The sequence below is a fragment of the Chanodichthys erythropterus genome, chromosome 13 (genome assembly GCF_024489055.1).
Source record: "Chanodichthys erythropterus isolate Z2021 chromosome 13, ASM2448905v1, whole genome shotgun sequence".
Lineage (NCBI taxonomy): Eukaryota > Metazoa > Chordata > Actinopteri > Cypriniformes > Xenocyprididae > Chanodichthys > Chanodichthys erythropterus.
This window is the reverse complement of record NC_090233.1, coordinates 7,542,363-7,564,951: the sequence shown is the minus strand read 5'-3', so window position 1 is coordinate 7,564,951 and position 22,589 is coordinate 7,542,363. Positions and strand designations below refer to the sequence as shown.

At 36.9% G+C, this 22,589-nt stretch overlaps 1 protein-coding gene across 4 annotated transcripts in view; it reads right to left on the bottom strand.

The window, feature by feature from the left end:
- Positions 1-19,090, bottom strand: part of gtf2ird1 (GTF2I repeat domain containing 1) — a 52,500-nt gene extending 33,410 nt beyond the window's left edge. For 3 of the 4 annotated variants that reach the window (XM_067407005.1, XM_067407008.1, XM_067407007.1), the window contains exons 1-7: positions 18,747-19,090; positions 5,668-5,797; positions 5,440-5,581; positions 4,864-5,043; positions 4,556-4,739; positions 2,568-2,863; positions 2,295-2,390 (exon numbers count right to left, since the gene is read on the bottom strand). In XM_067407005.1, coding sequence (XP_067263106.1) covers positions 2,295-2,390; positions 2,568-2,863; positions 4,556-4,739; positions 4,864-5,043; positions 5,440-5,581; positions 5,668-5,793 — 1,024 coding nt within the window. In that variant the 5' untranslated portion in view covers positions 5,794-5,797; positions 18,747-19,090. The remainder of the gene's footprint in view (positions 1-2,294; positions 2,391-2,567; positions 2,864-4,555; positions 4,740-4,863; positions 5,044-5,439; positions 5,582-5,667; positions 5,798-18,746) is intronic. The other variant, XM_067407006.1, reaches the window with a different exon arrangement.
- Between the last annotated feature and the right edge of the window lie 3,499 nt (positions 19,091-22,589).

Below are 22,589 nucleotides of genomic sequence, written 5' to 3'. Positions count from 1 at the left end.
ACAGATCGGCGCTACAGCCAGCTTGTCTTCTGGTTACCACCCGCAAACCAATGGGCAATGCGAACGGGCTAATCAGGATCTCGGTCGAATGCTTCGCTGTCTGTCGTCACAATATCCAAACTCTTGGTGCCAACAGCTTCCATGGGTCGAGTATTCTCATAATTCTCTTCCCGTTGCGTCTACCTAATATGTCTCCGTTTGAGTTGTCTATCGGTTTTCAACCTCCCCTTTTCCCATCACAGGAGCCCGACGCAGCGGTTCCGTCTGCTTTAGCTTTCGTGCGCAGGTGCAGACGCACTTGGCGGAGAGCTAAATCACTTTTATTACAGAACTCCAGACGAACCAAAGCTGTGGCTGACCGTCACCGGCGACCTCCACCCCGTTATGTGTGTGGACAAAAGGTATGGCTTTCCACCAAGGATTTGCCTCTCCGTGAGCCTTCTCGTAAGCTGGCTCCTCGTTTCATTGGGCCATACAGTATATCTAAGGTCATTAATCCGGTAACGGTAAAGCTTAAGTTACCTCTTACTCTTGGTCGGGTTCACCCTGTTTTTCATGTATCCAGGGTTAAACCTGTGTTTTTTGCCCCTATTAATTCCTCCGCCTCTGCCCCCAACCCCAGCGCCAATATTCTAGTGGATGGTGCTCCTGCTTATACAGTTAGGAGGTTACTAGATTCTCGTCGCAGGGGCAGAGGTTTTCAGTATTTAGTGGACTGGGAGGGTTACGGTCCGGAGGAGAGGTGCTGGGTTCCGGCCCGGGATATACTGGATCCTGGTCTGATCGAGGACTTCCGTCAACGACAGGGTGAGTCTTCTTAGAGCCCGTCCGGTGCCGGTCCTGGGGGGAGGGATACTGTCACGACTCCTGGGTGATTTATGGTGCGTGTGTGTGTATGTTTATTTACTTACCTGTTGGTGGCAGTTCCTCGCGTGTGCACTAGCCCCTCCCACTCGTTTCGGTAAGTGTTCACCTGTTGTGTCTCATTAGCTGTTTTCTTTAAGTAGCACGCTGTCCTGTCCTTCGTCGCGCGCTCATTGTCTTGGTTGGTCACAGTCACGCTGTCTGGTCCAGTTATTCATTTTCTCTCAGTTTCTGTCTCTGATTCAGTCGCCGGCATCTGGAGGTTTGCCTTTGCCCGGAGTTCACACGTCTGTGAGTGTTCGTGAAATCGACCTCGAGTGAACCCTGCCTTGTTTTCCGGTGAAGCTGGTGCGCTTTGTCTTTAGGCGAGATCCAGTCTCCTCCGGGTTGCGGTGAGCTGTCTCTTTCTTTGCTGGTGTGTATCACTTCTTCAGTCATCTGTCGTGTGAGGATTTCTCTCCGGTCACTGACCAGAGTGGATTACATCGCTGGACGCCGCGTGTGGTTCTTCACCTGTGAACTGTTACTGTTGTGCTTTGTCTGACCCTCGCTCTATCTCTTCAAAATAAACACCGTGAACTTGCATTTGACTCCGAGACTTCTTCTGACACTATTAGCTTATTTATTTATTATATTTACTTTACCTGTTAGTAATGTCTTAATTATTTTAATGTTTAAATTTGTCATGAAAACAAGTTATGACAGTAACTGTGTAAATGATTATATTTCAAAAATTAATATGAGAAATGAATGCAAAACCTGTCTTGTTTGCAATTTACACTTTTTTTCATTTTTTTCATTATAACCTTTAATATTATAGTATTGTGCAAGAAAGGGCTCCCTATATAGTGCAATAGTTGAGATAGTTTATTTTTTTATCCTTTAGAAAATGTTAATTATAATTGATTTTTTTAAAGAGATAGACACATTTGTTCAATAAACCACTGTTTAATAAAAAAAAAAAGAGGAAAAAATAAGCAATTTTATGTTTAGTTAATTCCCCCTGCTGTATAGAACCTGTACCGAACCGTATATATATATATATATATATATATATATATATATATATATATATATACATACACACACACACACAGTGAATGAGTCAGTCTAAAGCAAACTTTTGGACATTTCTGATTATAGAAAAAAAGCTGCATCTTCAAAAATTCTCCTTTTATGTGCTACTAAAAACATCATACAGGTTTGGAACGGCCTGAGGGTGAATAAATAATGACAGAACTATGAACTATCCCTTTATAGTATTGTGAGAAGATTCCTCGTCTTTGTATTTTGGGGAGGAAACAAACTTGGTCTATATCCTGTTTTAGTTCTTTTAGACACACTGCTTGGGACCCCATAAAACCCAATGAAATGAAGGCCAGCTTGTCCTTGGCCAGACGCTGTAATGGTGAGTACAGTCTGTCGCCCACCTGATTTTTCATGCACTATGGAGAACAGAAGGCGCTTGGAGACATGGATGCTGGGAGGGCTCTGAGTAAGATCCGTTGCCAGCCCTATTCGTTCGCCTGGAAGAGACGCACACAGTCAGAGCTATAAGCTCAGAGTTAAGTACATAAAAAAGAACCATATCCATATGGTTAAGCATCTACACATGTATCATCACTCATCATAAGTGCAACATTAATTTCCATAGAAAGTGAGTGGAAGCCAATATATATAGAAAGACAACAGGACGCTCTTACCATTGTCAGCACATTCCTTGGCCTGAACCGCTTTCTCCTCAGCGGACGCCCACATGCCCAGCCGCTCTTTACCTATGCTGTGCAGTGATGTGGGCTTCAGGTCCAGCTTGCTGTCTGGGTGAGGCTGGGAGGACATGGGCATACCGAACAGGAAGCTGGAGAGCATGGAGTTGCTAGCAGACACTTCCTGCACGGAGGGCTTGACGGAGGTGTGGTTGCTTATGCTCTTTGAGGTCGAAGAGTGATGGTTGACTTCCGGACAGGATTTGGCATCCCGAGAGGGTTCCTCTGGTGTTCTATTAAAACACACACACACACACACACTTGTTTTTGTGAATTGTGGGGACTTTCCATAGGCCGCAATGCATTTTATACTGTACAAACCGTACTTTCTATCCCCCTACCCTACTCCTAACCCTAAACCTAACCATCACAGGGAACTGTGCACACCTTTATTTTCTCACAAAAACACGGTGGCTGGTCCCCATGATGTAGGTGAACTCAGGTTTATATTACATCATGGGGACATTTGGTCCCCACAATGTAATATAAACAAACCCCCCCAGTAAAAAAGTTTACAGTCAGTGTTCAAATTCCATGTGTAAGTATTACAGGACAGTGCAGGACAGTGGCCCTCCAGGAACGAGTTTGGACACCCCTGCCTTATATCTTATTTTTTGAGGTTTTGCAGGAAAGAAAATCAACATACCCTGAAAGAATACTCACTAAAGCCAGGCACACATTTAACGACTAGCTAAAACATTCTAAGACTGAGCTCAACATACAGAGATAGTTTCCTGCTACTGAAGCAGATTTATATACTTACACATGGAATTTGAACACCGACTGTAATCGCAGACTGAACGCAACTGGCTCTGACTGGACGTGTTTGAGCGCGATCAGTCATAAGTATCAATTTACATTCATAATCGGCCTTACAATCGTTAAGTGTGTGTGCGGCTTAAGGCTGCATTTATTTGATTGAAAATACAGTAGAAACAGTAATATTGTGAAATGTTATTACAATTTAAAATAACTATTACCGTTTTCTATTTGAATATATTTTAGGGTGCAATTTATTCCTGTGATTGTAAAGTTGAATTTTCAGCATCATCACTCCAGTCGTGTCACATGATCCTTCAGAAATCATTCTAACATGCTGATTTAGAGCTCAAGAAACACTTATTATTATTATTATTATTGTTATCAATGTTGAAAACAGTTGTGCTGCTTAATATTTCTATGAAAATCATGCTACAGGATTATTTGATAAATAGAAGTTCAAAAGAAAAACATTTATTTGAAAGAGATTTTTTTTGTAATGATGTAAAAATCTTACTGTCACTTTTTAACAATTTAGTGCATCCTTGATTATTAAAAAAAAAAAAAAAAAAAATCCAATACCCAAACTTTAGAGTATGTAGATCATTTCCATTTTGTCAGCAGGTTTGTCATATTACATGTTTTCATTCCTCTTTTTATTTTTGTTGCTGCTATGGCTTTTATCAATTTCCTTGTTTTCTGATAGCAATGACAACCTCTATCTAAAATGGTAAGAGACACCTGACCAAAAGCTTATATCAGGGGTGTCCAATCCTGCTCCTAGAGGGCCACTGTCCTGCAGAGTTTAGCTCCAACCCCAATTAAACACACCTGAACCAGCTAATCAAGGTTTTTAGGCATACAGGAAACTTCCAGGCAGGTGTGTTGTGGTAAGTTGGAGCTAAACTCTGCAGGACAGTGGCCCTCCAGGACCGAGTTTAGACACCCCTTCCTTATATCTTATTTTTTGAGGTTTTGCAGGAAAGAAAATCAACATACCCTGTGAAAAAAATATTAGATTGCCATAGTTTGAAATTTTTATGCGAAGTAGTTCAAAGAGATGCATTTTTTCCATTTCATTTTCCAATTTCATTGTGCAGAAGAAAAAAAAAACAGGCATTTAGCATTTGCATTCTGTTCAGTGTATTATCAGCTAGAAGACTGACCTTTTGACTATGAAGCGAATGCGGTTGCTCTGCTCTAAGATCTTCATTAAGGTCTTGGTGTCATATTCCGAAGGCTTTCTCAAAGTCACGCCATCAGGCAGGCCGTAGACAACCACTGAGCTGGGATCCTTGAGAATCCAGTCATAAGGCACAGGGACCAGGCTGCTCTTCCCAACAGCCTCACCTGAAACATTACATTTAAGTGGATAAAGATGTTTTTGCTTTTGTGCCAAATACATCCTTTTTTTTGCTTTATTATGATTTGCTTTGTTATAATATTGTGAAGAAAACTACTACTATCAACTTACTATAAAGCACGCTGAACACCTCCTCCACCATCTTCCTTAGGACAAAGATGTTGGAATGAGCGTCTGATAAGGCTCTCTGTCTGCCTTGCTGCCCGCAGTCTTTGCTAGTCCTGCTGCAGTCCACATCAGGAACTTTGGTGTGGGAGTTCATGGAAGTTAATGCTTGCAGACAGGACACTTCTGTGGAAAATAAATCTGTTACTTTTGAGGAAAAAGCAAAACTAGCCTCAAAACACCTGTACTGTTATATGTGTAAAAATACAGTACAGTTGAAACATTAATATTGTGAAATATTTGGCAAGACAAAACAAGAACAAAACACAAAGCAACACAAAACACGTGCAAATGATAAAACTTTCATTCTATGATGGTTAAACTTTGCAATTAATCCACAAATCACACACGTGCTGAACCTGATCCGTATGGATCCTATGATCCATTTTACCCCTAACGGTTACATAGTGATTACCAAGACAATTTGCCATGCAAACCAAATTCTTTTTTTTTCTCTTTGGAATAACATACACATGTATTAAGAAAGCAAAAAGGATAAATTTGAATTTCATATTGACTCACTGCAGAACTTGTGAAAGTCTGTCTGTATTTCCTTTCTGGAGTTTAGGAAGATTCTTCCTTTCTCTGTTCCCACGGCAATCACGCTGTCCTCGTGCACAGTGACACAGGCCACCTCGGCATTCAGTTTAGACATGGCAGTGCACTGCAAACACGTTTTATTTTTAAGTCATCCACTAAAAAAAATTTCCATAATACTCTCACTGTAAGTATCTTCAGTATCAGTCTTACCACAGAGTCCAGAGCAGACACTAGGCTGGTGAGGATCTCTTGTCTGGCTGACACTTGGGGAACTTTGAGCTCTGGCCGAGAGTTGGTCCTCATCCCATCACAGCCCAGCTTCCGTATCTGTGCCATTCTTCTGAGGGAAAGACAGAACGAAGCACACTGAATTTCTGTGCAGGTCTATAACACTACACCAAACTCACTAATTTACTAATAACACATAACAGCTGTTGTGCCAAAAGATCTTCAAGAGCAGATACCATATTTAATTTGAAAAAAATGATACCATAAGTAAGTGACAAACATACAATCTACAAAATAAAGCATCTCTTGCTATTGAGTCGACCATGCAGGATACATGTAAAAACAGTGCAATTATTCAGTGTAGTCTGACTCACAAACATTTGACTCATGTCAGTAATCATTTTAATATTCAGATTTGGTGCATCTTATTATTTTCAAGGTAGTGCTGCTTGACATTTTTGTAACATACCATGATACATTTTTTTTTTTTCATACAGGATTCTTTGATGAATAGAAAATTCAAAAGCATTTATTTCAAAAAGAAATATTTTTTAACATCATAAATATAGCCTTAAGGTGTTTTTAGGCACTATAGGATGATTATTTATTTCTTTTCTTTTCGTGTGGCAGTAGGAAAGCTTTCACTCTTCGCAGTTAGCACATACTGTAAAAATCTGAATTTTGAGCTTTTAAGGAAATTTTAAGGTTAGGGATTTATTTTGCTTGTTTGTTTGCTTGTTTATCAGTATGTATGTTATTTTTATTTGCCTTTGCTGGGTTTGTGTCATATATTGAAATTAAATGTATGCGCAAGGGGTCCTACAACAGATAAAGATCTGATGTCACCCACCATCATCAGATCTGTCTGTGATTACATGAAGAGATAGAAGCAACAGTCTAAATCTACAGAAGAACTGTGGAAAGTTCTCCAACCTAACTGCAAAACACCTTAAAAATTGTAAAAGTCTAGTCTACAAAAAAGAACTGGTGCTGTTAGAAAGGCAAAGGGTGGTCACACCAAATAGTAATTTGATTTAGTTCATATAAGTATATTAATAAGTAATATCTATCATGGCATTGTATTGGAAAACAATGTACAGCATTTATTTTGTACTTTTGCCAATAAAACAGTTCACAGTACTGCAGTTTGTAAGTACATTTCTTCAAGCATCTTGGAAAAGTTTCCACAGTTTTAATATGAATTTAGACTTAGTATGCATACTACATGTGAGTCAAAATCTGCTAAGGGGTAATAATTCAACAACAGCTTTAAAAAGTGATTTTTCACTATTTACAACAGCACCTGCATTTTCATGGGTTTGAATAAAAAAATTTGTTATACAATTTTTGCATCAAAACCACTCCTTTCCTGGTAAAAAATGAACTTGATCTTCAAAATTCAACGAATTTGCGACAGCTGAATGTAACGTTTATGAAAAGCCAAACATGTCAGTCTCCGTGTAACATGTAATTTATTGAAGCCATGAAATAAACTTCATTCCTTAAAGGTGCAATTTCAGCAGCATCTAGCGGTGAGGTTGCGAACTGCAACTAACGGTGCACACCCCTTGCACCCCTCCCTTTCGGAGAAGCTACAGTGGCCGTCTTGCCGACACAACAAAGATGTCGTCGTCTGAGACAGCAGAGAGTATGTTAGCCAATCAAACAATGACGTTTCTTCTTACTTCTAACAAAGAACGGTCTCTGCTTCTAATAAACCAGATGACTACTACTAATACAACTTTGTGCGTTTTCAACTAAGTGACAATGCAAGCTGCCTCTAAAAACACCAATGAACATAGTGACTAAACGCGATCTGTAGAGCAGTTTGTCCATTTAGGGTTATTGTAGAAACATTCCGGCACTTAATGGCGACTTGACATGGAGGGGGGACCTGCGGTGTATGAGATAGAAATGGCTCATTCTAAGGTAATAAAAACATAACAGTTCATTATGTAAGGTCTTTATACACCACTGAAAACAGTTATGTATATCATGTTGCATTTCTGTCAATAGATCCTCCAAAATTGTACACACTGCACCTGAACTACGCACACAAAAAGCGTTTGAAACATCTCCAGTGCATTTTATAATTACCCAAAAATCAAGCATACACTGCGTTCCAAATTATTATGCAATTGACATATCAGTAAGATTTCAGTACAATAAACATTCAGATGTTAGTTTTTTTAAGAAAATGTTTGTTTGTTTGTTTATCCATGTCTTTTTAGATAACTGGTATCAATCTCAGACAAAATAATTTGCCAGATCTATGGAAACCCTACTTAGAGGTTGTTCCACATTATTAAGCAAGTTATGGTTCTCGTGCAATATGGGGAGGAAGAAAGATCTTTCTGAAGATGAAAAGCATGAAATGGTGCAATGTTGTGCAAAAGGCATGAAAACAACTAATATTGTGTGAAACTGAATGGAGATTATCAAATTATCATAAGATTTTTGAGTGATTTAGCGCACAGCCGAACTCGATCAGATAAAGGCTTATTAATGAAAGTTCCTATCAAAAAAATGTATTGTATTAAAAGGGCAGCTATAAAAAAAAGCCAGTGTTGAGCAGCAAACAGGTATTTGAAGCTGCTGGTGTCTCTGGAGTCTTGAGAACCTCACCATGCAGGCTGGCAGTTGTGCGTAAAAATGCATTTTAGACACCACAAACCAAACCTAACAAAGAGAAACATTTTTATTGTACAGAAATCTTACTGATTTGTCTCTTGCATAATAATTTGGAATGCAGTGTAGTTTAGCCCTTACGAACATTATCACGTCCGTCAAAAACTTAGGCTGGCTGTCGGTTGGAATATTAGAACTAAAAACATCGACATACACTCATAGGCATCAATCATTTCACTGAATATTTGCCAGCTAAGAAATAAACAATTATAAGCTTACGATCCATCTTGTTTTCAAATTTGAATATCACATCAATGTCTGTCAAAAAACAATGTTCCATGTGTTTTGATACACATTTTTATGCACTACACATTCTAATTCTGACATTCCTGATTTGAAAATCTTCAATAATCTTCCTATTCGTGAATGATCTTTTTTTCATAATTTTGGCAACAGATGAACTGTTAAATCTTTTTGAGAAGAGTTCCTGTAGTCATCTAATTTCACTCTCATATGCTAATGTAATATATGTAAGGGATAATGTACATCCAGCCGGTTGTATCTCAGAATAAACCCCGACAGGGTGATCAGGGCTTGCATCAGCCTGAAGGGGTTTATTCTGAGATAAATACTGGCTGGATGTACATTACTCCGCTTATTACACGGCTACTTGTCACATAAGTAAATAATTAGACACAACATATTGAAATATTTTATTAGCTCTTAAACAAGAGAGAGCAGTTGCTAGCTTGGCAAGTTCAAACTAGATGGACATTTAAGTGATATGGTACAGTCACACCACTTATTAAACAGCATTTCACCACATAAATAATTACGGGGATAAGAGATAGTGATCTGAGATGGAACTGTTTTAAAATCATACTTGTTTGTTATCTTATAATCCAACAACGTACAAAACAATAGTCACAAAATGGCAGCAGCTGTTTGTATTAAACGAGTGAGCAAGTCCACGATACTGGATAACATAATTAAATAACTGTACATAAAAAAATGATTTGACTGAGTTTTCAATATTTTATTAGCTCACCAAGCGCAAAACTTTGACGAAGAAAAGCCATTCCTAGCAAGCGTATAGCGCTGCTGACTTCAGTGACAGCGATGAGCCTGTGTTATCTGCTTTCAGCCGTTGTTTTCAGGGAATAACATACCGCTGGATGGTGCAATTGACCAATCAGACTCAAGTATTCCACAGAGCTGTGTAATAATATAAACTTAACTGGTGATTTTTATAAAATGTAATTTGAACATTATCTTCTCAGCTGTTTAAATGATTAAGGTCATTATCCAAGTTCGTATCATAAGATGTTGTTTCATTTTCCAATAAAAGTTTTTTACATGATTTATTACATTTAATTTCCCATTAACAGATTTTGACTCATTATAGTGAATAATTAAAACAGAATTCAGTAGGAAACACTGATGTACCGTCTACCTCTTGATTACGGTCCGCAGGAACCGTCGACATGACAGGAAAACAAGTATAGTGTTATAATTACATGCAAAAACAAACTTTTTTTTTATTTATTTTTTTTTATTTAAAAAGTAGAAGTAGAAGTCCCCTATTAACTTTTTAAAATATTTTCGGCTGTACAAAATGTATTGAAGGATGGAAAAACCTATAAGAAGCTTTGGAAAGTGATAGTAATACCCTCTCCTGTGCTAATACACCAAAATCCGTCACACACATGTGAAAGTAGCTAATTACGATAAGCCTTTGTCAACCAATTAAAGCTAGCTCAGATTATTGCCTTAAAACCCTTCATCCTTAATTTGTTCTCCTTGGAAGCAAGACAAGGCCTGGAAGCATGAGACCTCTAAAGTGAACTACTTTACCCGTCCCTCTCGACAGACGCCCCCTGATGCCTCCAATCTCAATTTCAGCCACGTCGTCTCTGAACTACAATGCTGTAAACTTGAGTACGGACGAGACTGGGTTTAAAAATGAGTGCAAACGAAGCGACAGTTTAAAGATAAAAAACAAACAAAAACAACGGGGATGATAAATGTGAGCTGTAAAACAAAAAAATAAATAAATAACGCAATCCTAATTCCGGGCCTTGTGTTCACATGGCAACCGCAATCCGTTTCCTTGGAAACTAATCTCGAGGCATGTGAACAATGCAGCTCTGGCCTTTAATCTCTCCAGACACTGGGAGCCATTATCCCAGCCTCCGGGCAAAGCCAAAACCACAGACTGCACAGAGAGAGCCCAGTACTACTATTACTCGTCTGAAAACCTCCTATAAATCCTGCTACAACTCAAAGCCGGATGCCTCTGCCTGAGCATAATATTACGTACAACACTGGAACAACAACACCTTGTATCTCTAGTTTGCTTTCTGGTTCATTCAAGTGACCAAATATAAAGGCCCGTTCACACCAAGGACGATAACTATAAAGATGACTATAACGATAACTATATTAGCGTCCACGCCAACAGACGATATAATTCTGTTTATTGTAAGCGAACACTGGAGTTATGTCATCTAGTGCTTTAAATACTTAAGATCTTTAAAGTAGGATGGATTCTTGCATTGCCTTGCCTTGAACGGGCCTTTGCTCACTACTTTGGGTCCTTGTAAATGAAAAATAAAGTCCTGCTATGTTCTGATGCTTTAGCATAAGAACATTAGAATCGGCATACTTTGCATGTTTAGGATTGAAGTTTACACACAATAAAGCAAATTAGATTTTTACATTTTCTGAAGAAAATGTGAGCACTGCTTGCACATGCAAAACTTGTCGTCACAATTGTGTTTTGGGTCGCTCCTTCAAAAAAAAAAGTCACCCATTTTATCTCATCCAAAAGCCAAGTTTAATACTCAAAGAAAGTTAAGGTTGGCCCAAAAATAATGATGTTCTCACCCTTAAGTTGTAAAAATTATTGATTATTGGAGTACCATTTACAAGAAAATACTAAAATACTTAAAAATATATTGTTTAATTCAATGCTGTTTCTTTATAATTAATTGTGAAATTTACAAGCAATTTCTAAAGCCTGGTTTACACCTGGTATTAAGATGCGTTTTGGTCGATCGGATCACAAATAGATGAGGAAGACACATCCCCGTTTACACCTGGTGTTTTAATCCATCACTTTTGTCCACTTTTGACTACTTCTGTCCTGATTTCTTTGAGGGGAGGGTCTATGGGCAGGTAAATGTATGGACTTTTTCAGATCTTTCGAACTAATGGAATAAATAAGCTCACGCAATTTACATATGAACACACCCGGAGACAACGGAAAAACATACAGAGAGCATGAGCTTTTGTTTCTTTTCAAGACCACGCTGAACGTGGTTAATGTGTGTTATAAATCAGGAATGGAGGGAGATCATTGTGCTGTGTTTCGTCTTCAGCTGACAAAGTTTAAATCCCGTCTGGGATGTATGCTTCTCATAATGTTTACACATTAGGTCAGTAGGCAAAGAGTATGTGGTCTTCTGTGGCTGTTCGAATGCATTCAACGACATGAGCGTCTACAAGCAATCCGGTCGAATGCATTTTTGACTACCTCTGGAAGTGTTCCTGAAAGTGGACAAGCTCAAAACATTTTAGACCCCATTTACACCTGTATTTTACGTCGTCCACTTGTGATCCAATCGAACAAAACGCATCTTAATACCAGATGTAAACAGAGCCTACAGGGTTTTTACACAACACCATTTTCAACTAAAAACTGAAAACATTTTATGCATTTTTACACGACAACGAGCCTGAAACTGCAAGCTTTTAAAAAATGTTTGAATGTGCAAGTTTTTGAAAACGATAACGTTATTGTCTCTGTGTAAATTACAAAAACGCAAATTTGTGAAGACGCTGACGTCATGCGCATACATAGAACATGTTCAGTCTATAGGTGCAAAGTGTTTCTTTGCAAAGTGACATCACCAGCTACTGGCCTGGTAGTATAATGCAGTGTTTTCAGTCATTTTTGCAGATCTGTTAGAACGGGGATCGTTTTGACAACATTGTCATCTGTACACGAAAAACACAAAAGAAGATATGTAAAAAAATTATAGTAACCAAACAGTTTTGGTTACCACTGACTTCCTTGGATCCTTTTTGCAGAATATGATGAGTTTCCTCAGTCATTAACATCGTAAATGCAGTTTTTCCTCTTTATGAAAGTCATCGAATTGCTATCATGGAATTGTTTTTATTCTTTGGCTATTGGGGCAAATGTAAATGCAAAAATCATATTTGTTGTGGTTTCCAAACCATTCATCAATATGGAAGTTTACCCAATTATGACAACTTTCGCTTCGGAGAACTCCGGAAAATGTGAAAAGAGTCCATTGTAAGAACAAAACAAGAGATATTTCTGCACTAAGAAAATGATTTTTTTTCACGACTGGGTGAACTATCTCTTTAAGGTTAGGAGTTAATATTGAATCTCACCCACTGTATATTAATAACAATGACTGCTTTAGCAAATGGTCTTGTATGAAAAGGGTTACGGTCATTTAATAGCTTCATCTTGACACTTCTAAGTTTAACAAAATGCTTTGAAGAAAAAGAGATTGGTAAGACTTCCTCATTGAACAGGCTTATCATATCTGCAGGGGAAACTACATTCATCTGACACCTTAAGCTTCATGTATAAATGACTTGTTTTGTACTCTACACTAAGCTTTCTTTTGCAGTAGTCAAAAGACTTGAGTTAACTATAACAAATATATTTTCTTAGGGTAAAAAAACACTAGGAAAAAAAAAATAACTGGTGACACTCCTAAAAGAAATTGCAGGAAAAGAAGGATCCGGACTGACATGCTTAAATGCTCAGATTAATGACTTCCTCCTTGTTAGGAGTCCGCCCTGCCAAAATACAGTTTTTTTTTTTCTTTTTTTTTTCATTCACGCTATCTGAGATCCTCAGCTCAGGGGGAAGCATAATGTAGCCGCTCCTTTACTTCTTGAATTACTGCCTGTATGGTGCTTAAAGATATTACCGGCATCTCAAGAAAGGGAAACGTGGGTTTTATGAGCGGTTTTGCCCTAAGAGGCTTGTGGCTCTGCCATTGATACACAATACTTCTGCTAATAGCCTTTGTACAGATTCTGCTCACAGATCCCTTCAGAAACACAACTGTATCTAAATCGTTCAGCTCAAGGGCTGATAATTGACTTTTAATTGGTCCTAACTCCTTTCACCCTGGACATTTTCCCCAAGGCCACACAAACATGTTGCATCGAGCAAACACAAAGAACTGCGGCCTTCATGGGAAGTACTGCCCTGACTCTGATTCGCTTCAGAAAAGACTCAGCATTTCACGACTTACTTTTTGTACGTCAAACATGTATTACTGTTAAAACAGATAATTTAGCTATGTAATACCCAACTAATATATGGGAAAGACCTGTTTCAAAAGAATGTGTTTATTTCAATATTAGGAGCTTACATTTTTTAAAGCAATGTCAAATGTCAATGTTTAAACCAATTTATCTTAAAAAGAAGTACTGAAATCACTATACTTTGATTTATACCATTAGTATACCATTGTATTAATATGCTAATTCAAGGTTATTCAAAAAATACCATGGTACTATGTCCATAAAATATGGTACTTTTTGTCAAGTCAAGTCAAGTCAAATTTATTTATATAGCGCTTTTTACAATTGGTAATTGTTTCAAAGCAGCTTTACATATTAGAAGCACAGAAAAAAGAGAAGTGGTTAAAAATAAGCTGTACAAGCAAGCGTGGTAATATGTAACATATACAAGATGGTGCTACATTAAGCCAATGTCGGCTGACTCCCAGGGGTGGAAAAAACCCCCTAGGAGAAAAACCCAGCGTGCTAACACTGGGAAAAATGTCCTAGGAGGGAAAAAAACCCCTTGGAAGATATATATAATATATGTGAATGGATATGGAGATCAAAATCTGAATTATGCATTTTTATTATAGAGATTAAAAATAGATTATATATAAATATATGTAAGCGGATACGGAGATTAAAATTCTGAATTATAGATGCAGCCAGAACTGGATCTGTAGGCCCATTTTGTCTTATTCAGTAGTTCTCAACCAGTGATTTGCAGGTCTGTTGGAGTAAAACAATACTAGCAAATAATAAAATGTAACTAACCATATAATCATATAGTTCAGATTACAAAAAAAGTGCTTAAAAGATTAGTTCACTTCAAAATGAAAATTACCCCATGCTTTACTCACCCTCGAGCCATCCTAGGTATATATGACTTTCTTCTTTCTGTTGAACACAATCTGATTTACATTAAAGGGATAGTTCACCAAAAAATTAAAATTTGATGTTTATCTGCTTACCCCCAGGGCATCCAAGATGTAGGTGACACAAAAGATGATTTTTAACTCTAACCGTTGCTGTCTGTCAGTCGTATAATGCATGTCAATGGGAATTCCAGCTGTAAGAGTCAAAAAAACATGCACAGACAAATCCAAATTAAACCCTGCGGCTCGTGACGACACATTGATGTCCTAAGACACGAAACAATCGGTTTGTGAGAGAAACCGAACAGTATTTATTTCATTTTTTTACCTCTAATACACCACTATGTCCAACTGCATTCAGCATCTGGTTATGAAAATGCATTCTGATGACGGAAGTGATCTCTCGCGCTTTGCTTCAATCAGTGCAGGGCAGTTGGACATAGAGGTAAAAAATGATATAAATACTGTTCGGTTTCTCTCACAAACCGATCGTTTCGTGTCTTAGGACATCAATGTGTCGTCATGGTTTAATGTGCCACAGGGTTTAATTTGGATTTGTCTGTGCATGTTTTTTGACTCTTATAGATGGAGTTCCTATTGACTTGCATTATACGACTGACAGACGGCAACGGTTGGTGTTAAAAATCATCATTTGTGTTCTACTGAAGAAACAAAGTCACCTACAAACCCGATTCCAAAAAAGTTGGGACAGTGTACAAATTGTGAATAAAAAAGGAATGCAATAATTTACAAATCTGATAAACTTATATTTTATTCACAATAGAATATAGATAACATATCAAATGTTGTAAGTGAGACATTTTGAAATGTCATGCCAAATATTGGCTCATTTTGAATTTCATGAGAGCTACACATTCCAAAAAAGTTGGGACAGGTAGCAATAAGAGGCCGGAAAAGTTAAATGTACATATAATGAACAGCTGGAGGACCAATTTGCAACTTATTTGGTCAATTGGCAACATGATTGGGTATAAAAAGAGCCTCTCAGAGTGGCAGTGTCTCTCAGAAGTCACGATGGGCAGAGGATCACCAATTCCCCCAATTCTGCAGTGAAAAATAGTGGAGCAATATCAGAAAGGAGTTTCTCAGAGAAAAATTGCAAAGAGTTTGAAGTTATCATCATCTACAGTGCATAATATCATCCAAAGATTCAGAGAATCTGGAACAATCTCTGTGCGTAAGGGTCAAGGCCAGAAAACCATACTGGATGCCCATGATCTTCGGGCCCTTAGACGGCACTGCGTCACATACAGGAATGCTACTGTAATGGAAATCACAACATGGGCTCAGGAATACTTCCAGAAAACATTGTCGGTGAACACAATCTACCGTGCCATTCGCCGTTGCCGGCTAAAACTCTATAGGTCAAAAAAGAAGCCATATCTAAACATGATCCAGAAGCGCAGGCATTTTCTCTGGGCTCATTTAAAATGGACTGTAGCAAAGTGGAAAACTGTTCTGTGGTCAGACGAATCAAAATTTGAAGTTCTTTTTGGAAAACTGGGATGCCATGTCATCCGGACTAAAGAGAACGAGGACAACCCAAGTTGTTATCAGCGCTCAGTTCAGAAGCCTGCATCTCTGATGGTATGGGGTTGCATGAGTGTGTGTGGCATGGGCAGCTTACACATCTGGAAAGGCACCATCAATGCTGAAAGGTATATCCAAGTTCTAGAACAACATATGCTCCCATCCAGACGTAATCTCTTTCAGGGAAGACCTTGCATTTTCCAACATGACAATGCCAGACCACATACTGCATCAATTACAACATCATGGCTGTGTAGAAGAAGGATCTGGGTACTGAAATGGCCAGCCTGCAGTCCAGATCTTTCACCCATAGAAAACATGGCACATCATAAAGAGGAAGATGCAACAAAGAAGACCTAAGACAGTTGAGCAACTAGAAGCCTGTATTAGACAACATTCCTATTCCTAAACTTGAGCAACTTGTCTCCTCAGTCCCCGGACGTTTGCAGACTGCTATAAAAAGAAGAGGAGATGCCACACAGTGGTAAACATGGCCTTGTCCCAACTTTTTTGAGATGTGTTGATGCCATGAAATTTAAATTCAACTTATTTTCCCTTAAAATGATACATTTTCTCAGTTTAAACATTTGATATGTCATCTATGTTGTATTCTGAATAAAATATTGAAATTTGAAACTTCCACATCATTGTATTCTGTTTTTATTCACAATTTGTACAGTGTCCCAACTTTTTTGGAATCGGGTTTGTACATCTTGGATGCCCTGGAGTAAGCAGATAAACATCAAATTTTCATTTTTGGGTGTTAATCCTGACACATCCAAGCTTTTTAATGACAGTGAACGTGGCCAACGAGTTTGAAGCTCAAGAAAGTGCATCCATCCATCATAAACATACTCCACATGGCTCCGGGTGGTTAATAAAGGCCTTCTGAAGCAAAGTGATGCATTTGTGTAAGAAAAATATCCATATTTAACAAGTTATAAAGTAAAATATCCAGCTTCCGCCAGACCGCTTTCCATATTCAATGTACAAAAAAAAGCATAACTGGCATTGCGTCATGCCGTGTGGAGTATGTTTATGATGGATGGATGGATGCACTTTCTTGAGCTTCATACTCACTGGTCCCATTCACTGCCATTATAAAGCTTGGATGCGTCAGGATATTTATTAGTATAACTCCGATTGTGTTCATCAGAAAGAAGAAAGTCATATACACCTAGGATGGCTTGAAGGTGAGAAAATCTTAGGGTAATTTTCATTTGAAAGTGAACCTAATCCTTTAACATATTAAAGGGCTCAGAAAATTATTTGAACCAATGTCATAGCAGACCTTACAAAAAGTACTGAAATCATGATATTTTTATATAAACCATGTTTGCCATATTCATATACAATTGTATTTACAAGGTAATTCAAATAATACCACTATGACCATAACATTTGGTCCTTTTTGTTACTGAAGGTAGTTCTCACCTGGTGAGTTGCAGGTCTGAGCAAAACAATGATAAATGCAAGTAATAAAATTCAACTAGCCATATAATTAAGTATATTGAAAATAAATAAGCTTATTGTCTTTTTAAGAGGAGGAGAAAAAGCTTTTTGTATCTTTTCACCAATATTTAGACTAAATTAATTCTTTGTAAAATGGATAATTAGCCTTTTGTTTGATCCATACAATTCAATCTCACTGTTCTGTTGTTTATGAATTTACAATATTGTAAAATGTCTACTTCTTAACAATAATTTTGCTTATAGCAATATTATTAACATTCAGAAGCTGATCAATTTCATTTAGTTTTGTACAATAAACAACTGCGGTAATGTGTCGGATATAAAATCTGGGTGAAGAAAAACCACAAAGAAACAAGGACAGCTATTACTGATATAAATATACAGTGCTTGACAACGAGGCCCAATCCGACAGCAAGTCATTCTGGGATAGTTCATGTTTCAGTCAGAGACTCATAGTGGGACAGCATGACATAAATCATAAACTCTTATTGTCTTCATGAATGGATCTGACAGCCGAGAAGTCCTTCGAGGGAAAACTGAGCAAGTTTAGAGACATGTGATATTATTGCTCAGCAGCAAACTTACTGGGACACATTCAGTTATGCATAATCCACTAAAGCAGTCTTCATAGTAGACACAGATTAGCAACAACTGATAGGTGGATTTGACATTGTAAACATGACCTTCTCAGGTCGAAAAACGCGTCCGTGACCACGCCAATGACGGCGATTTTATTCAGACTGTACGAAATAAACACGACTGACTGTAATTTATCACCCTCCCAACAATGCAACTGCTCTATTTCAGCAACTTGCTAGCACTCAAATTGTGTTGCCATTTTTACAAGACAAATAATACAGCAGAATTGCGGCTACTGTTAGACAAAAAGGCGGAACGCAAAAGAGTTTATTTGTTTATCTCATCTAACGTTACAGCGTTTTATAACGCGTGTTACTTTCATAAAAGCGTATAAAACATCGCGTTGAGTGTCATACATTCGCGTGCAGAGCGTTAGCATGATAGCCAGTGTGCTAACACTCCTAGCCATCCTCCTCCCCCTAAATTATAATCTGTAATTTCACTTTTTCAACATCCATAAAAAGTCACGTGTTCAAGAACGATGCTCGTAAATGTTTTTTCACATATACACACACAGAATTAGCTATAATCCCTAGCAATTTCCCCGTGTTTAATTACCTTATGTTGTCAATCCCGGATAGGTTTATTCTCCGTTTAATCCAACAGTGAGCGCTGAATTCCCATCTAAAGAAAGGCGATAGCGACTTTGTAAAATGTCATAATCTCGAATGGTTTGTAGTCTGTTGAAATGCAATCGACGTGATTTATTTGATCAATATGTCCCGTTTTCTTTCTGTTTTCTTTAACAGAGGAGTGTGTCCCCTTTCCCCTTTCTTTGTTCTGTAATCCAGTAAAATTGAAAGTCATTCGCCTCCGCTAATCCCAGCCCAACTCAACAACAGCATCTATTGGCTGTCATTTACATACAGGATTAAAGAACCGCTGGACCAGCACTCGCCGACACTCACAGGACTAACTCTTTTGACATTGTGACTGTAACATGTCTATATTTCTCTCTTCCCCTCGCCACAGCCCCCATGTTATTGTTGCTTTATTTTAAGATGAACTAGACCGTTGCAAATAACTGCAAACGGTTGACTAACAACTGTGCACCGTTTAATACGCACGAGTTTTGGAATAAAACACCGGTTTCACGAAAAAGTAAATACATTTCTGATCATAAAATGAGGATAATGCAATGTGAAAATCCCTGATGCCCTCAAATGCCCTGTGCAATGAATCTTTAATATAATGAATATCTGACATTTTGACTAATAACTGATTTATATAGCCTATATAGAGAGAGAGAGAACATAAATAAATATACACAATAAAATTACACTTGTTAAACTTGGCATTTGTGTATTTATTTGATCTTTAATTATATCATATAATAAAAGAATAATGCCTAGCCTATTATAAACTTCAGCAAAAGTTCTAGTAAAATTACTCATAAGTCTCAGTACTTATGGAACCCTATTATATTTGTTCTTGAATTTGTTCTTATATATATATATATATATATATATATATATATATATATATATATATATATATATATATATATATATATATATATATATATATATATACACACACACACACACATAGATTATAAATAATTATACACAATAAAATTCCACGTGTTAAACTTGGCATTTGTGTCTTTATTTACATTTTAATTATAGCATATAATAAAAAATAATGCATAGCCTATTATAAACCTCAGCATAAGTTCTAGTAAAATTACTCAGTACCAAAGGTACTGGAACCCTATTATATTTGTTTTTGCCTTTTTCTTTTTTCCTGCACTAAAACTATTTGGGTTTCAGAGATCATAAATTAAATTGCAGGGTAAGACTTTTCATTTTTAGTTTAATTGAGTTAACACTGAATAAATAATACATAGCATTTATTAATCTTAGTTAATGTTACCATCAACATTTACTAATACATTTTTGAAGCATTTCAATTCACATTTTTAAGTAACATTAACAAAAGTTAATAAATGTGTTTATTATAAATGTATTGCTCATTGTTAGTTGATGTTAATGCATTAACCAATGTTGGCAAATGAGACTTTATTGTAAAGTGTTTCCAATCGGAAACTCACGTTCATCTGACACTAGGTGGCGCTATAAGAATACTTACATTTTTTGGCAATAATTTTGGAACTGTATCAAAAATTCTCTTAATGTCTAGGTCAAGACAAACAAAACATATGTCTCAGATTTTGATCTTTAAAATAGCAGCAACAACAAAAACAACAAAAGAAGTTATTTCTAAGAATTCAACCAATTTAATTTCTGGGTGTGGCCACAGTGACGTTCACAAAGTGCAAACTTAAAACTACCTGACAGACATCCGGACATTTATATTGACCACAAAAAAAAAAAAATATATATATATATATATAGTGACCAAATTTCTACCAGTCAGGATCCAGCAAACACAAAACTTTTAAAATGACAGTGGGCCTGTGTTTAAAATTAAAAAATACTGTAACAATACTGTAACATTTTTGAAATTATCATAATGTAACTTTTTTATATTGACCTATACATTTTCAATGTATTATTAATGTAGGCATAATAATATTCATTTTGTATAATAGTTCTTAAAGTCCAGCATGTGACAGAGGATATTAAGGCAGCGTGATGCATCTGTGATGACAAACTGCTGTCCAACAACAAAGACTGGAGAGGCACAGAGGAACAGCCCTCGCAGTTTGGCCGACTCAAAAAGGATTTTTTTAATCTGATGGCTCCCCCTAACGGCGTACAGTGGTACTACGTTTATCTCTCACCAAGAATCGCTGTTGAAAATCATGTTCTTGCTTGCAGATACGTAGGCCTATCTTCAGATGGACCTGGTGCTCATAAGTACTTTTTGCTCTCCGGATATTGCCTTACAATACACAGGCCAAACAGACTTGAAAAATAAAGTGTTCATTTTTGGTGGATCCGAAATGGTCAATATTCATATTCATGCCTTTTTATTAATATTTATTTTAGTCATTTATGGCTTATGATTTATCAGTTTTACTTTTGCTTTCATATATTTATGTACTCATACTTTATTAATTCTTATCATATTTTCAAGTATTTACTTGTTATTGTAGCCTTATGGTTATTCTTATTTTATATTTAAGAGTATGCTTGTTATGTTCAGTTGTTCTTCAAAGTGTTCCAGTGTGACAGGTCACGCTGACACGTTTGTGGTTAGACATTAGACACCTGCCAAGTACTGTAGAAGTGATGTTTTTCAGAATTAACCATTTGAATTTGAATCTGATCAAAATATGTCTGTTATTATTCCTGATGACATTTAAAAGGGTTAAAACAACTATTTTTGACACAGGACCCGTGGAGGACATAATGGGGGAAATTAACCTTTTTCATTTTAACAGAAACATCAGTTTGTATGGGATGTAAATTTCCCTATGCTCATAAAGCTGACCGGGTCATTGATAATTCAGCTTTTTTCTCTCCTTTACTCTCATGGGCTTCTGCTTCTCTCTTATCTGCAAATGTTTTAATTCTTTTTGATTTTCATCTATTAGATACAATACTCTAAATTTATCTTTAACTATTGACTACTCCTCTATGATGGTTATTTTACCTTTTGGTTTTAAGTATTTTCATTATCGATTAAAGTTTGCGTGTGAGGCTAAATTTAATTGTAATGAATAAATAATTTTTCATCAACATTATCTACTGCCTGGATCTCATTTTCCCAAGATTTTGCACCAATTTTTTTATACTCTTGCTGGTTTAATTTGTTCACTAACAATGTCAAACAGTATATAATTGTCATAAATCAATTTTCACTTTTTTTTTTTTCTTTTTTTTTTTTTTTGCATGTGAGCTTGATTCAAGTTGACACAAAATAATGCTCAGAAGTGATATTTCAAACTCCAAAATATCCTGGAATATAATTTGTTGCTATTCTTGAATAGATAAATGACCATGCATTGACGTCACTTTCCCGCTGGAACGCGCTCCCTCAGCTGGACTGAGTGGCAAAAGAACCTGCTGAATGAGTGGATTTAATAGGGGGAACTGCGAAAAACGCGAGTAAAACAAATGATTACATTAAAGGTTGGACTCGAAAGAGTTTCTTACAACTTGTCAAATAAACCTAATCCATGTATATCCAGGAGTCGTGTTTCCTGACATTTATATGTGCCTGTTTCGACACCGGGGAAATACACAAAGCAAATCTGCCTGTGAATATTTTATATAACTACAATATAGGTAGGTTTAAATCCGAGTAATCACTTATATTAAAGTTATATGTATCGTCATATTGTCCAGCCCTAAAAATTGTATAGTTTTTGTCAGTGTTTATTTAAAAACACCCAATTATGCAGAATATAAGATGGTAGATATTTAATTGATGATTTGTCAACACAATATATAACAATTCAATATATACTGTATGATTTTTACCTCAAAATCC